This window comes from Bos indicus x Bos taurus, chromosome 28, assembly GCF_003369695.1.
Source record: "Bos indicus x Bos taurus breed Angus x Brahman F1 hybrid chromosome 28, Bos_hybrid_MaternalHap_v2.0, whole genome shotgun sequence".
In the NCBI taxonomy this organism is placed as follows: domain Eukaryota; kingdom Metazoa; phylum Chordata; class Mammalia; order Artiodactyla; family Bovidae; genus Bos; species Bos indicus x Bos taurus.
Genome location: NC_040103.1, coordinates 27,892,894 through 27,910,208, shown reverse-complemented (window position 1 = coordinate 27,910,208; position 17,315 = coordinate 27,892,894). Strand labels below are relative to the sequence as shown.

General features: G+C 50.7%; 1 protein-coding gene across 4 annotated transcripts in view; it reads right to left on the bottom strand.

The window, feature by feature from the left end:
- The window catches only part of CDH23 (cadherin related 23), a 436,585-nt gene that overhangs the window by 26,259 nt on the left and 393,011 nt on the right, over positions 1-17,315 (bottom strand). For all 4 annotated transcript variants that reach the window (XM_027530370.1, XM_027530367.1, XM_027530368.1 and 1 more), the window contains exons 39-44: positions 12,780-13,001; positions 12,401-12,520; positions 11,591-11,771; positions 1,476-1,609; positions 718-927; positions 94-201 (exon numbers count right to left, since the gene is read on the bottom strand). In XM_027530370.1, coding sequence (XP_027386171.1) covers positions 94-201; positions 718-927; positions 1,476-1,609; positions 11,591-11,771; positions 12,401-12,520; positions 12,780-13,001 — 975 coding nt within the window. The remainder of the gene's footprint in view (positions 1-93; positions 202-717; positions 928-1,475; positions 1,610-11,590; positions 11,772-12,400; positions 12,521-12,779; positions 13,002-17,315) is intronic.

Genomic DNA, 17,315 nt, shown 5'->3' with positions numbered 1-17,315 from the left:
CTGTAAATGCAATGCATCTAAGCCCAGGCCATGCCACCTGGATAAATCCAGTGGAGCCGTGCCCCTCCCCCACCCCACCCCCTGCAGTCTCACCCTCCTGGCTATGCGTGGGTTCTCTGGGTTGTCCTTCACGGAGATGGTCAGCCTGTATTCTGGGATCCGCTCACGGTCCAGGGGCCGGTTCACTGTGATGATCCCTGTCTGGGATGTAGAGACTGGTGAGTTGAGGGGTGACTTGTCCCCCACTTTGGGCTCTGGCTCACCAAGGCCCAACTGCCCTGCCTGCAGGAGTGTCTGTGGATGACCTCCCTAAATCGCTAAAGATGCAACAACCACAATGGGTTAGCAGGCCAAGAGTGCCCCCCTTCCTGAGAGGGATGGTCCTTCGGAGGACTCCAGGGGGTCAGCAGCTAGTAACACTCCAAGAGGCCATGTGAGGACTTCTTGGTGCACCTTGATGCAAACAAGGGGCACCAAAGCTCTGGTCTCATCCCTGCACATGACAAGCCATGGGGTGACAGGGGTCCCAGAAGTGGCTCACTTAGGAATCCAAGACTCCAAGCTTTCCAGACCCCCAAATGCCAATCGAGGGCAGAGACTTGAGGAGGAAGTGGAACCAGCAGAAACCCAGACAGTAGAGTAGCAAAGCCCCTAGGGCAGGGTCCTCTCTTTTAGCAAAAATCCTGGGGGCTTCCCTGGGGTCAGACTTGGCCCTACCGTGGCATTGATGGAGAAGGCCCGCTCTCGATTGCCTGCAGTGATGTTGAAGGTGAGGAGGGCGTTGCACCCGCTGTCAGCATCGCTGGCCAGGATACGAGCGACGAAGCTGGAGATGGGGCTGTTCTCACTGATGGTGACGTTCATGGGCAGGTTGAGCAGCACAGGGTCGTTGTCGTTAATGTCCAGCACCCGGATCCCCACCAGCATCTGAGGCAGGTCAAGGGGGAGAAGGAGGTGAAGGAGGAGGACCAGGAGAGAAGGGGGTCTGGGGGAGATGGAGGGAGGGAGAGGAGGAAGAGAAAGGGACGGTGGACATGGTGGCCAAGGAGACAGTGGAGGTGGGGGCAGATGGAGCAAGATGGCAAAGAGGTGGCACCTGAAGAGGGAGAGGCGCCTCTGGTCATGGGGAAGAAAGAGGAAGAAAGGAAAATGATAAAGGCGGCAAGAGGATGAAAGTGAGGATAAGAGGGAGGCAGAAAAGGTAAAGAGGCAGAGGCAGGGTGCAAACAGCAGTGACAGGTGCTGACAGCGAAGTCTCCCCTGGGAGCGCCGAGCGGCCGTGGCCGCCAGGCCCAGCCTCCACGGGTGAGCCCCACAAGGACTCGCAGGTCTGTTAGGGGCCCCGAGGGCCTGGACTGGCTCTAGAGCAGCCTGAGGCCGCTCTGGGCGTGAGGGTGGCAGTGTTTAGAGGCGTCTCTGTGGAGAATTCCGGGGGTGGGGAGGTGAAGCCAATGGTACAGGGCCCCCAGACTCACCGTGGAGCTGAGCGGGGGCACCCCTCTGTCTCGGGCACAGATGGTCAGGTTGTAGAAAGCAATGGCCTCCCGGTCCAGCTCCACATCCTTCCGGACCCGCAGCACCCCCTCCACGGGAGAGATCAGAAACTCCCCTGGGTGTTGCCCAGGAGAGGCTAGAGTCAGCGGAGAATGGCCAGGAGTGGTGGGGAGCCCAGGCCTCTTTCCGCTTCCTCCAGTGAGCCTTACAGTCGAGGCAAGGGGTCTCCAGCACCCCCAGCTTCAGGACCTGCCAAAGGCTGGGACACGTAGGCGGAGGGGAACAGGTAACTGCTAGGGTACAGCTAGGGTACTGACAGGGGCCACTCAGGCCCTGGCAGCCCTGACCACCTGGGTATGATGGTTATGTTGAAAAGTGGGGGCTCCCTTTCTACACAGGCATTCGTTTTCTCTCCACCCTTGATCAGAAATCAATGAATGAAGGTATCGGAAACTTCGTAATATGCTATTCTTTCCAGATAGCTCATCTTGCAAAACAGGATACTGGGGAAGGGCAAAGCTTACCACAGAGGAGCACCCTGACAGTGGTGAGGCACTAGGGAGGATGGAGTGGGAGGGACTGAGGACGGGGAGCCCCCACCTGCCCTCCATTCAGCCCTGGTACTGAGCCAGGTGGCGAGCAGCCAGGGATCTCCCGGGCCTGTGGCCACCCCTCAGCCCCTGGTCGGCCCTGACTTCCTTTCTCTGAGGTTTCTGAGGCCCCTCAGCTGGCCCTGTGGCCTCAGTCCTTGTCTTGGCCTGGCTGAGGGGCCAGATGTCTGGGAATGCCTAGAGTAAGAGCCTCAGATTCTCAGGCCCTGAATGGGAAGAGACCTCAGACACCATCCCGTGTCCTTTGGAAAATGAAATGGGAAAGAAGGCTGATGGTTCAAGCTCCCACTGCAAGTTAACAACAGCAACTGGACTCAAACCCAGTGCTCTGCATCTCAGCTCAGTGCACAAGGGCCTGAGCACTCAGAGCTGGCCAGGGTGGGAGGGGTAAGGTCAGGGAGGGAATGGAGGAGAAGAGCAGGGGCGGGGGAATGCCAGGGGAGTGAGTGGGGTCCCAGCTGGATGGGAGCGCTCAGGGGGCTGACAGTGAAAGATGAACAAGGGAGGAGCAGCAGAGACCCTGAGGAAGAGGGGCTCCTCTCCATGCACTCCCCCAGGAAATGCGGACAGGGAGAAAGTTACTTCCTTCGCTTTCCCTTTTGACATTTAGGGGCAGAGGCTCAGGGTGGGGCACTGACTTGCTGAGACACATAGCCTCAGGGTGCGGTAAGGACAGAGGCCCAAGCTCCCCAACACTTTGCTCTGCCTGCTCCTCCACATCCTACCTCATAACTCTCTGCCCCCAGCTCCCACTGCTCTGATTCACCAAAACAGCCTGTCTGAGGCCCACCTGCAGCTGGGAGTTCCCACCAGCCCTTCCTGCTCCCAGTGGCCCTATGGGCTACACCCTGCTTAGTGGGGGGCGGAAGCTGCTTGAAACAGGATTTCCTGAGCCCGACAGTCCAAGGTCTCCAGAGGACTGGGGATTCCCTTTGTAGGGGTTTCCCAGCCCTGTCTCAGAACCTGGCCATGTGTGAGCAGATGGCCAGCTGCCTTCTTTCCAAAGACAGCCACCTCCTGGAAGAAAGGGAAGAGGTTCTGAAGCTCAGGGGAGCAGGCTTGAGGTGATGGGGGCTGGGCCCAAGCTAGAGCCGCATGAGGTCAGATCAGTGAGGCAGTGGGCAGGTCAAAGGCCCCCCACACTGCAAGTTATCCTCCTCAGAGCTTGCCCTGGGGCCTGAACTCCCCATCACTCCACTGCTTCTGGAGACAGAGGTTTAAAATCAGAGGCTTTCCAACAGTCATATCCAGGTATGCATGCTGACTCACTCCTATGTGCCCTTGGGCATGCGATTAAATCTCGCCTTCATGTTCTCATCTGAAAAATGGGCTAATAAGGACAGGCCATTGCAGGGTGGTGCTGGTACTGGACAAGGCCCCGTTCATCCTGTGTGTGCTGGACCCACCGCAGCTCTTTATATCATTAGGGGAACCCTGAAAGGGAGCCCAGGCAGCCCTGTGAAGAAGCTGGGGGCTTACACAGAAGATGAAGATGTACGAAAGGGGTCCCAGGAGTGGACCTACCACAAGGGGTAGGATGTAGGTTCTGAGAAGGCTGGGGCTGGTGGCAGAGGCACAAGCGATATGGCCTGTTTCCCAAGTGCTCTTTGACCACGTGTCTCCTTGCAGCTTAGTGGGGCTCCAGTCTCCCCCCAGCAGGAGCCCCCTCCATGCTCAGACTGCAGTGGTGGGAAGGTGACCTTGAGGCTTGGTGGCCTGGAGAGCATCCCTTTACCCACAGTGTCGCTAAACCAGCTTTCTGCGGAAAATAGCACCCCACCCCCTGATTTACCAACATGGTGTCAGTGAACCCAGAGCTGAGGAGAGAGATGGGGAGGGGATGTTGTGACCTGTGCCAGCTGCTCCAGCAGGGCACTGTCAGCCTCCCCACCCCTCCCAGCCTCTGCTCATCTCCTCTGGAGTGGGGGCTCTGTTCAGTGACCAGCCCCCCCCACCCCCGCCAGGTTATCCTTGGGCTCTGAATGTCTACTCTTGGCCTGCCTCCATGAGGCCCCAAGTTCCTGGGCTGGCCCCAGTCACGTGTACATCTAACCCAGCAGGCTCTGCACAGGACTGCAAAGGCCGGTGCCAGGGAACAGTTTGCTGGCCATGTGTGTGAGTCCTGCACCCTAGAGGCAGGTGCAGAGAGGGCCCCTGTCTGGGAGGGGGCACAGCTGCCCACCCAACACCCACCTGTCAAGCAGGCTCTGGCAGCCTCCTGAACAGGAGCAGGACTCCTGTTAAGTGACAGCACCTCTGTGTGTGACAATAGCAGAGAAAGGCCCAGGCTCTGCTGGCTGCAAAGCAGGAAGGCACAGAGTGCTTGGCCAGAGAAAGGACTTTTTGGGACATGACAGAGTGACATATCAGAACAGAGTGACCCATCCCAAGCTCTGGACAGCAGGGGCTCCAAGTCTGGCCTTACAGAAGTAGATTTGCTTTTATAGTCTCTTAATTGAAAATTCATCCCAGGCTCTATTCTCCTCTGTCAGCCAGCTCAATGCACTCCTCTCATCTCATGCCTTCATATATCTCTGGGGTGACTACTCCCAAATACCTCTCTCAACAGCAGACTTCTCTCCTGAACTCCTGGTTTGTATACCCAAGCCCTATCTGACATTATATCTGCTACCGTGGGCAAGAATCCTTTAGAAGAAATGGAGTAGCCCTCAGAGTCAACAAGAGTCTGAAATTCAGTACTTGTAGGCAATCTCAAAAACAACAGAATGATCTCAGTTTGTTTCCAAAGCAAACCATTCAGTATCACAGAAATCCAAGTCTATGCCCTAACCACTAACACCAAAGAAGATGAAGTTGAACTGTTCTGTGAAGACCTACAAGACCTTCTAGAACTAACACCAAAAAAGGATGCCCTTTTCATCATAGGGGACTGGAATGCAAAAGTAGGAAGTCAAGACATACCTGGAGTAATGGGCAAGTTTGGCCTTAGAGTACAAAACGAAGCAGGGCAAAGGTTAACAGAGTTTTGCCAAAAGAACACACTGGTTATAGCAAAAAAACCCTCTTCCAACAACATAAGAGAAGACTCTACACATGGACATCACCAGATGGTCAATACCGAAATCAGATTGATTGTATTCTTTGCAGCCAAAGATGGAGAAGCTCTACAGAGTTAGCAAAAAAAAGACCTGGAGCTGACTGTGGCTCAGATCATCAGCTCCTTATTGCGAAATTCAGGTTCAATTTGAAAAAAATAGGGAAAACCTCGAGGCCATTCAGGTATGATCTAAATCAAATCCCTCATGATTTTACAGTGGAGGTGACAAATAGATTCAAGGGATTAGATCTGGTAGACAGAGTGCCTGAAGAACTATGGATGGAGGTTCATGACACTGTACGGGGGTGGTAGCCAAATCCATCCCCAAGAACAAGAAATGCAAGAAGGCAAAGAGGTTGTGTGAGGAGGCCTTACAAATAGCTGAGAAAAGAAGAGAAGTGAAAGGCAAAGGAGAAAGGGAAAGATACACCCAACTGAAGGCAGATTCCCAGAGAATATCAAGGAGAGATAGAAAGCCTTCTTAAGTGAATAATGAAGAGAAATGGAGGAAAACAACAGAACAGGAAAGACTAGAGATTTCTTCAAGAAAACTGGAGATACTAAGGGAACACTTCATGCAAAGATGCGCACAATAAAGGACAGAAATGGCAAGGACCTAACAGAAGCAGAAGAGATTAAGAAGAGATGGCAAGAATACACAAAAAACTGAACCAGTTCAGTTCAGTTGCTCAGTCATGCCTGACTCTTTGCAACTGCATGAACCGCAGCACACCAGGCCTCCCTGTCCATCACAGACTCCCGGAATTTACCCAAATACATGTCCACTGAGTTGGTGATGCCATCCAGCCATCTCATCCTCTGTCATTCCCTTTTCCTCCTGCCCTCAATCTTTCCCAGAATTAGGGTCTTTTCAAATGAGTTCATGGAATATGACTTTTGGCATAGTCAATAAAGGAGAAATAGATGTTTTTCTGGAACTCTCTTGCTTTTTCCATGATCCAGCAAATGTTGGCAGTTTGATCTCTGGTTCCTCTGCCTTTTCTAAAACCAGCTTGAACATCTGGAAGTTCACGGTTCACGTATTGTGGAAGCCTGGCTTGGAGAATTTTGAGCATTACTTTACTAGCGTGTGAGATGAGTGCAATTGTGTGGTAGTTTGAGCATTCTTTGGCATTGCCTTTCTTTGGGATTAGAATGAAAACTGACCTCTTCCAGTCCTGGGGCCACTGCTGAGTTTTCCAAATTTGCTGACATATTGTGGGCAGCATTTTCACAGCATCATCTTTTAGGATTGGAAATAGCTCAGCTGGAATTCCATTTGCACGTAAAGGTAAGAGAAACCCAAGTAAGACGGTGGGCGCTGAGAGGGCGTCAGAGGCAGACACACTGAAACCACAATCACAACTAGCCAATCTGATCACACGGACCGCAGCCTTGTCTAACTCAATGAAACCAAGCCATGCTGTGTGGGGCCACCCACGATGGACGGGTCATGGTGGAGAGGTCTGACAGAATGTGGTCCACTGGAGAAGGGAATGGCAAACCACTTCAGCATTCTTGCCTGGAGAACCCCATGAACAGTATGAAAAGGCAAAAAGATAGGACACTGAGAGATGAACTCCCCAGGTTGGTAGGTGCCAATTATGCTACTGGAGCTCAGTGGAGAAATAACTCGAGAAAGAATGAAGGGATGGAGCCAAAGCAAAAACACCACCCAGTTGTGGATGTGACTGGTGATAGAAGCAAGGTCCGATGCTGTAAAGAACAATATTGCATAGGAACCTGGAATGTTAGGTCCATGAATCAAGGCAAATTGGAAGTGGTCAAACAGGAGATGGCAAGAGTGAAAGTTGACATTCTAGGAATCAGTGAACTAAGATGGACTGGAATGGGTGAATTTAACTCAGATGACCATTATATCTACTATTGTGGGCAGGAATCCCTTAGAAGAAATGGAGTAGCCATCATAGTCAACAAAAGAGTCTGAAATGCAGTACTTGGATGCAGTCTCAAAAACGACAGGATGATCTCTGTTCGTTTCCAAGGCAAATCATACAAAATTATGGTAATTGAAGTCTATGCCCTGACCAGTAATGCTGAAGAAGCTGAAGTGGAACAGTTCTATGAAGACTTACAAGACCTTTTAGAACTAACACCCAAAAAAGATATCCTTTTCATTATAGGGGACTAGAATGCAAAAGTAGGAAGTCAAGAAACACCTGGAGTAAAACCAAGGCAAATTTGGCCTTGGAGTACAGAATGAAGCAGGGCAAAGGCTATTAGAGTTTTGCCAAGAGAACACACTGGTCATAGCAAACACCCTCTTCCAACAACACAAGAGAAGACTCTACACATGGACATCACCAGATGGTCAACACTGAAATCAGACTGATTATATTCTATGCAGCCAAAGATGGAGAAGCTCTATACAGTCAGCAAAAACAAGACCGGGAGCTGACTATGGCTCAGATCATGAACTCCTTATTGCCAAATTCAGACTTAAATTGAAGAAAGTGGGGAAACCACTAGACCATTCAGGTATGACCTAAATCAAATCCCTTATGATTATACAGTGGAAGTGAGAAATAGATTTAAGGGACTAGATCTGATAGACAGAGTGCCTGATGAACTATGGACGGAGGTTCATGACATTGTACAGGAGACAGGGATCAAGACCATCCCCAAGAAAGAGAAATGCAAAAAAGCAAAATGGCTGTCTGAGGAGGCCTTACAAATAGCTGTGAAAAGAAGAGAAGCGAAAAGCAAAGGAGACAAGGAAAGATATAAGCATCTGAATGCAGAGTTCCAAAGAACAGCAAGGAGAGATAAGAAAGCCTTCCTCAGCCATTAATACAAAAAAAGAGAGGAAAACAATAGAATGGGAAAGACAAGACATCTCCTCAAGAAAATTAGAGATACCAAGGGAACATTTCATCCAAAGATGGGCTCATCAGAAATGGTATGGACCTAACAGAAGCAGAAGATATTAAGAAGAGGTTGCAAGAATACACAGAAGAACTGTACAAAAAAGATCTTCACGACCCAGATAATCACGATGGTGTGATCACTGACCTAGAGCCAGACATCCTGGAATGTGAAGTCAAGTGGGCCTTAGGAAGCATCACTATGAGCAAAGCTAGTGGAGGTGATGGAATTCCAGTTAAGCTATTTCAAATCCTGAAAGATGATGCTGTGAAAGTGCTGTACTCAATGTGCCAGCAAATTTGGAAAGCTCATTAGTGGCCACAGGACTGGAAAAGATCAGTTTTCATTGTAATCCCAAAGAAATGCAATGCCAAAGAATGTTCCAATTATTGTACAATTGTACTTATTTCACATGCTAGGAAGATTATGCTCAAAATCTTTCAAGCTAGGCTTCAGCAGTATGTGATCTGAGAACTTCCAGATATACAGGCTGGATTTAGAAAGGCAGAGGAACCAGGTATCAAATTGACAACATCCACTGGATCATAGAAAAAGCAAGAAAATTCCAGAAAAAGGCTAAAGCCTTTGATTGTCTGGACCACAACAAACTATGAAATATTCTTAAAGAGATGGGAATACCAGACCACCTTACCTGTCTCCTGAGAAACCTGTATGCAGGACAAGAAGCAACAGTTAGAACTGGACATGGAACAGTGGACTGATTCAAAATTGGGAAAGGAGTATGTCAAGGCTGTATACTGTCACCCTGCTTATTTAACTTATATGCAGACTACATCATGCGAAATGCCAGCCTGGATGGATCACAAGCTGTAATTAAGATTGCTGGAAGAAATATCGACAACCTCAGATATGCAGAGGATACTACTTTAATGGAAGAAGGTGAAGAGGAACTAAAGAACTTCTTGATGAAGGTGAAAGAAGAGAGTGAAAAAGCTGACTTAAAACTCAGCATTCAGAAAACTAAGATCATGGTATCCAGGCCCATCACTTCATGGCAAACAGGTGGGGAAACAATAGAAACAGTGAGAAACTTTATTTTCTTGGGCTCCAAGATCACTGTGGACAGTGACTGCAGACATGAAATTAAAAGACGCTTGCTCCTTGGAAGAAAGGGCAAGGAAATGAGAAACCTAGACAGCGTATTCAGAAGCATAGATACCACTTTGCTGACAAAGGTCCGAATACTCAAAGCTGTGGTTTTTCCAGTAGTTACGTGCAGGTGTGAGAGTTGGACCATAAAGAAGGCTGAGCAACAAAGAAATGATGCTTTCAAACTGTGGTGCTGGAGAAGACTCTTGAGAGTCCCTTGGACAGCAAGGAGATCAAACCAGTCAATCCTAAAGGAAATTAACCCTGAATATTCATTGGAAGGACTAATGCTGAAGCTCCAATACTTTGGCCACTTGATGCAAAGAGCCAACTCAGTGGAAAAGGCCCTCATACTGGGAAAGACTGAGGGTAGGAGGAGAAGGGGGCGACAGAGGATGAGATGGTTGGATGGCATCACTGACTCAATAGACATGAGTTTTAGCAAACTCCAGGAGATGGTGAAGGACAGGGAAGCCTGTTGTGGTGCAGTCCATGGGGTCACAAAGTCAGACATGACTTAGCAACTGAATGACAATCTGACATCTCAAACCTAACCTCACCTTTCCCATTCCCCCAACCCACTTTTCCTACTCCTCCTGCAGTCTTCCCATCTGCTAATAGCACAGTTGCTCAGGCCCCAATCTTAGTGTCATCTGTGAGTTACATCTCACATCCTGTTGGCTGTCTATGAAATACACTAGAGTTCTCACCATTTCCAATGCCGCCTCCCTGGTTTTAGCTTCACATCTCTAGCCCGAGTGACTGCAAGGGGCTCGTATCAGTCATTCCTTAACCTCTATTCTCTGTTCTGAGCTCAGGAACTGGAGTGCTCCTGTTGAAATTCAGGTCAAATCATATCCCTCTGGTGCTCAAAGCTCTCTTATGCTTCCCACATCACTTGGAGAAGGCGACATGTCTTCACAATGGCCTGCAGGACCCAACAACATCTGGCTCTGTTACCTCTCTGATCTCATCTCTTCCTACTCTTTCCCTTGTTGGCTTCATGCCCGTCACTGGGCCTTTTTGCTCCTCTGTGAATAAGCCAGGCACACTCCAACCTGAGAGCCTTTACACTTGCTGCTCTCTCTGTCTACCATGCTCTTCCCTGGATATCCACATGACCCATTCATCACCTCCTTCAGGTCTTTGCTCAAATGTCACCTCCTTGCACAGGTCTTCCTTGAGCGTTCTAAAACTGCAGCCGTTACCCTGGCACTCCCCATTCTCCTGGCTTTATGTTTCTCCATAGCACTTCCCTCTGCTGCTGCTAAGTCGCTTCAGTCGTATCTGACTCTGTGTGACCCCACAGACGGCAGCCCACCAGGCTTCCCTGTCCCTGGGATTCTCCAGGCAAGAACACTGGAGTGGGTTGCCATTTCCTTCTCCAATGCATGAAAGTGAAAAGTGAAAGTGAAGTCGCACAGTCGTGCCCGACTCTCAGCGACTCCATGGACTGCAGCCCACCAGGCTCCTCCATCCATGGACCTTCCAGGCAAGAGTACTGGAGTGGGGTGCCATTGCCTTCTTAGCACCTCCCAATAGACAAAGTCATCTACTTAATCAGTTATGTTCATGGCCTGTATCTTCCAACCAGAACACATGTTCTATAAAGGTAGGGATTTGTGTCTGATTTTTTTTTTTTTAACCATTCTGTATACTCAGCGTCTGGAATGTGATCAGCAAATATGGTCAATAATATTTACTGAGCAATCAATTAAAAATTAGGATGTTTCACAATGATTTGGATTTCCATCATTTCTTTATAAAAACGGGAAGTCCTCACCCCTGGGTCTGCATCAGTCTGACCCCATTGGCTGCCACAGCCCCCTGGCGCCCTATTCTCTAGCCCAGACCTTTCCCCCCATGTATGCTCCCTGCACTGCCCCAGTAGGCCTTGAGTTTGGGATTCCTACTCCACAAGCGTGAGTAAAAACTATCTTGAGAAACTGCTGTGGCCAGGCAAACACTGCTCTTCAACTGAGGGGATCAGCCAAGGCAGCTGTGCAGGCCATTAAGGGATGACGATGAGGTGTGGAGAGAAGTCTGGGTGCTCCCTCAGGTGTGCATTTGGGGGGTCCTGAAGGTCTGGGGCAAGCATGCTTGTCTTTCCTTCTTTCCTCTTCCCTGGAGCCTTTACTCTGGGGATGACCCAGGGTGTTTTCTATCAGATTCTCAAAGGAGACTGTGACCTTCCAAGGCTACAAGCCTCTACTCCCAGATTTCAGGGTGTTCTCACCATATTCCTGGGATGAGTTTATTTTCATTATCTTATGGATGGGGAAACTGAGGCCCAGAGAGTGCAAGATCACACAATTCCGGGGTAAACTACCATTAGCACTTAGAAAGACCTTTCTCATCCAATTCCTGAGAGGGGTCAGGGAGAGGCCCACTGGGTCATGCCACCCTCATCACCAAGCTCAGGCCCACTCACCCAGGGGGTCTCCATCCACGATGCTGTACTCCACCTGCCCATTGGGGCCTGAGTCCTGGTCATGGGCTAGGAAGGTCCACACTCTGGGTCCTGGCTGGCCCTCAGTGACATCAAACGGCCCCTCGTAGTCTCTGGGGAAGGTGGGCGCGTTGTCGTTGATGTCATTCACATTCACAAGCACCTGAGACGATGGGCGAGCTTAGTCAGGACGGATCCCAGCCAGCCCTGTTATCTGTAAACTGGACCTGACAATTCCGCTTCCCAGGCTTATGTAAGGATCATACTGCTTGATGGGTGTGGGAGGGTCTTTGAAGCTATACATGTAGATAAATTATTGTTATTCTCAAAGTCTTTCTATGGGCAGAATAATATTATGAATAATAATGCTATGAACTTCTACTTATTGCTGTACTATGGTCATTTTATCTGGTCTTATTTTCTGCTCCCATACTCTGAAACAATGTGTATTATCCCCCATTTACAGAGGAGGAAAGTGAAGCTCAGAGAGGTTAAGTGACTTGCCCAGAGTCACAGAGGAGATAGAAGACCAGGAACATGAACCCCTGCTGGCTTGACCAGAGTCTGTGCTCTCCCCATGAAGGGGAGAAAGGCAGGCATACTCATCTGTCTCACAGCTGCAGCCACATGGAGGTGCAGTAATCTCAAAGTCATAGTGCAAATTTGGGTGAGTTGCAGAGACCAGGACAGGGCTTGTGGATTGAGGTGTTTCTCCTGAATAGTCTTTCCCTACCCTGTTTCCCCATGGAGCTGTCCGAGCTGGGGCCGTGTGCCACCCACCCATCCACCCACCGTGGTGGTAGAAGTGAGGCGATGTGACAGGAGTGGGCACTGGTCCGTTGCGGTGACAATCAGGGTGTAGCGGCCGTGGCTGATCTCATAGTCCAGCTCCTTGGCAGCACGGATGATGCCCTGTGGGATGTGCAGAAGGACAATGGTGGTCAATGGGTCATGGGTCTGGGGTACTCTCTGACCACTCTGGGAGGTAGGCCCTGACACCCTGGCCGTGATAAGGGGCCCGTTATCCCAGCCTTTTCATCTTCCCGCACATGCTGCCATCCTGTTCTCCTCCTGGACTCCGTCTTTGCTCTGCCCCCACAATGTCGCTAACTTCCCTCCAGTCCCTTTAGCCAGCTGACCCTCTTCTCGGGCCCCTCCACCAGCTGCTGACCGTGTGTCTGTTGATACGAAAGGTGCTGATGATGTTGCCTGCCACGATGGCATAGGTCACTGTGCCGTTGGGTCCTTCATCTAGATCCAGGGCCCGGATGGTGATGAGGCTGGTGTTGATTGTGTCCGGGCCCTCATCCAGTAAGATCTCGTAGTGGGGCTGCTGGAACACGGGCGCATTATCGTTCTCATCCACGATGGTCACATACACGTGGGTGGTGGCCTGTGGAGAAGAGCGTGATTAGCTTCCTCGGTCAGCTGGCTGGGGGGTTTGAGGTGGAGCTAGCTGGACGTGTTCCTAGGGTGAACTTACTCAATGTGATCCAACATGGTGAGGTAGAGAGAGAAGGATGAGAGTGAGTGAAGTCACGGGCTGATAGAGGAAATCACAGAGGCTCCACTGAGAGCCAAGCTAGGTAACTCCTTTGGTCCAAGATGGCGCTTGCACCACCACCCTTATGTCCATGTCAGTGGCAGACATCACTAATCAACCATTGTACTGCTGAGGCCAGATGCAGCCTCAGGATCCTTGTCAGAACACTGATCTAGTGATTAACATTGGCACATGAGATGAACCCCAATAAGTGCCTCCAGCCCATAGCTTTGACTGGGCCAGGGCCTTACTTACCCTGGACCTCCTTCTAGATCACAAAAGGCAAGAAAGTAATGTGCACAGCCCATGCATTTTAAACTTCACCCACCACTGTTCAGGTCAGTGGAAGAAATACCTATTTTCAGCACTTTTGAGAGGCAGGACCTTGGGTTTGGGGCAGTTCCATGGACAGAATTTGTAGAGTTGTGAAAAATAAAGCTAACAGCATATGACTTCAGTGCAAGAACAATTTCACACCGTACTCTCCAGTGACTGGCCATTTTTGATGGATGTTTGGTCCAATCAGACCACAGGTAATACTTAGCCAATCAAAACTCAGCAAGCAGCACCCAAGAACCATTGAGAAGTGGTTGATGTGGCACTTCACAAGCAGAAGCGATTCGTGGAAGAAAGAAATTAGCCACGTGCTGGTATTCTCTGTCCCTCGGCTTCCCTCCTCCCTTTTCTGCTTCTCCACCTGGGAGCAGGTCCTCTGCGGACCGCCTTCCCTGGGCTCCCTTGCCATTTGGCTTCCACATGGTTTGGCCCATGGCAGGTCCAGGCAGAAGATGGAGAGGGGGTGGGGGCGTTTCTACTCCCTTTTCTTCGCTGCCCTCTTCTGCCAGAGGCAGTGGTTCTGCTGGGTGGCCCCTCTTTCATGGCTCTGGCCCTCACTGGGCTCTAATTACCTCATCCCCCTCTTGCCTTCTGCACCCATGGGTGGAAATGGCTTCCTGCAGTTTTTAGTCTACGGGTGCTTTACCAGCCCTCTGTAAACAATCACAATCCCTCCATTAAGTTCTCTTCAGTTGAGCCCTTTCTGAGTGTGCCATCTGTTTCCTTCCAGTACCCTGACTCATACAAACTACAAGTAGTGACTAATAAAATACAATAATAAGGTTATAACCACTTTCAAAACATCTGGGTAGAGAGAATGTGACCAGGCAATTGTCAAGGGCAAGGAACCAAAAGCAGGTAGTGCAAAAAGCTGGATATAGACAACTCATGTGCACCTTTATTGGGGGTTGAGTTGGTTCTGGAATCACCTGTGGAAGGACAGACAGATGGACAGGAGACCGGCACCCAGGAAGACTTCACTGCCCCTGGGGCGGCAGGGACAGCTGCAGCTCTGGATCTTGGCAGGGGTTGGGTGGGGTATGTTAGGTGGTTGCTAGAACTGTTTTCAAAGCAGGTAGTGTTGGAAACCTGGAGATGGGGCTCAGTGACCTTGGACATGTCACAGAGATCCTTTCTGGACTTTTTTGTCAGTGAAGGACACGACTTGTTCTTTAACATCCCTTCTGGTTCAGACATTCTGAGGAGCTGATCTGCTACCATCAGTCTGAACCCCTGCTCCATCAGGGAGATACTCTTTTGGGTCTTAGAGTCTCAATGACTCTTCATAAAAATTACAATCACACAGTGAAGGAAAATGCATTGTTTTTACATTTCTCAGACTTTCCCACCAGAGTGGAGAGGGGACTTGCACTGAATTGGGGAACACCCCTGAAGCATTTATCCCAAGAATGAAATATCTTTGAAATCTCTCCTATTGAAAGCTCATGTAAGTTTCACACTTTTTTCCCCATAAGGTGTTTGTTAGTTTCCATTAAAAATGGTGGTGGAGGGCCCAAATCTTTGAGTAAAGATGTCAAGGAAGGACACTGTGTTCATCTGTGGCTCTGCACACAGATGCAGCTGTGAGCGCTTACTACCAGCGAGGAGCCCAGCACTGCATCCTTCTGAGCCCCTTCTGCCAGCAAGACATGCCAGCGCCACTCTCAGCCTCACCAAAAGGGTGGTGGTACTGACATTTCCCATTTTCCCAGACTCCTGGAAGTGGGTCTAACCAGTGCAGGACTGAGTGAGAGGGGGCTCTAATAGAGCTCCTCTATGGTACCCCTTCTCTCTAAGACCAGGTCGGAGCTTGGGATGGGGAGGTGGGTCTGACTTCCCCTGGCCTCTAGTGTGAGGAGGAAGTTGGTGCCCCGATGGCCCTCTCAGCCCTGATACTGCAGAAACAGTGCTTGAGGTTTCTGGACCATGCCTACACCTTGGGCAATGCCTCTGTGTCTCACCCTGATGCAAACCTAGGAGGCTCACGGGGGTGGGGGGAGTATGGTGGGGAGGAAGTAAGTGGAGGGCAGAGGGACTGGGCCCAGCTCAGGTGTTCTCGCCTTCTGGGTAAGGGGTTGGCAGAGCAGTTGCTCCTCTCCCCCAGTCCCAGCCTCCTCACACCCACCTTCTAGGCCCTGGGGCAGAGGGAGTCTGGTTTCAAGGGTGGTCAGGGCCAGGCCAAGCCAGGAAGGGATGAGGGGAGGGAGAGCAGGTGCTCTAGGGTCTCACCCTACAGTGACCCCACCTCACTTCCACCGGACGATGGCCAGGGTGGGAAGAGTGCCTGGTACCCACCTGGTTTCAGTTGGCTTTGTAACTTCCCTGGGTGGAAGAACTCACACTCTGCCAGGAAGAAGGGCCCAGGCTGTCCCCTAAAGCAGGGTCACAAGATCAGGACTGTGACCAAGAACTTGGATTATGTCCTGGAAATCACTGGGACTCCCATCCCAGGGGGAGTCCCTGGCTTCAGGGAGACTAGGCCTATGCCAGTTCACATAGTAATAGCATGATGCCCACCCTTCCTCTGTTGCAGCTTTCCCTACCCTGTGAGTGAGGGCCGGAAGCATTCAGAGAATCTCTGACTTGGATCAGTCCACCCATGGGACACCCAGAGTTCTTGGCTTTCCTTGAGTCTCACCACCCTGACTCCTGACCCACACGGACTCCGGCTGTACTTTGTCTTTCAGCCTGGGTGTTGCTTGTGAGCTCAAGACCCTTAACGGGTCAGCAAAGCCTTTGGAAGCTTCACTTAGGCTGGGGTAAACAGAGTACAGTGCTGGGCTCTCCCTCTCCCCTGATCCCTGGCCCTTACCATTGTCATCTCCACTTCTATTTGGGAAATCACTACTCACTTACACATCAACTTATCCATTCAGAGAAGTGTGTATCAAACATCTCCCCTATGCCCAGTTTTGTGCCAGGGACTCGGAAACATCAGAGACAGACCCTGGTTCCCAAAAGCTCATAGTCTAGCCCAGGAGGGCAAATGAGCCTGGGGGGAAGACCAGCTGTTTGGTAACCCCAGGCTTGGTGTGGTAGACAAAGGGGGTGTAGACTGGACAGAAACCTTCAGGGGAGATTCAGGGGGCTTTGTAAAGGGAAAGAGCCTGAGTCGAGCCCTGAGCGATAAGAAGAACTTGGAAGAAAGGAGAGAGACATTGCCAGGAGTGCCAGTACTGGGTGTGGTGCAAGAGGAGAGGGCTAGAGGTGGGCATGTGTGAGAGCGTCCTGCAGACATCTGGGTACAGGGAGTAAGAGAGGCTGCAAGGTGATGCTGGGGCCTGGGCCAGAGGAGTGGTGGTGATTTTCTATGGGACACACTACCCAATGTTGTGTGCGCGTGCACACACACACCTCACACACGTGTCCCAGTGTACGGGTGTGCCAAGCCTGCACCTGTGTGCATGTGTACATGTTCACAAGAGTGTTGCAGGCTCTGGAATCTACAGTCGAGCCTGCTCCAACTCACCCAGCTCTTTACAAAAGTTAGATTCCATCCATCCATTCCACTACTGGGAGTGCCTACTACACATCAGGACCTGGGCTGGGTTGGAGGGTGATCGGTACAAGCCCCTGCTGGTGGGTGAGGGCTGATACAATCTGTGATGATGATGCTAAGTTAGACGTAGATGTACTTCTCAGGCTTTGCACCAATACTTATCCTCTGCAAACAGGAATAGAGGAGAGAAGAAAAGGCGTGAAACTAGCGATCAAGCTGCGCTGCTGACTCTCTGGGATACTGCCTGGCTCCTCCACCTTACAGGGCCAGGCCGTGCGGGACAGTGGGAAGTCCCTCCCATGGAGCCTTGGAGAGGCAGTGCCCTCCAT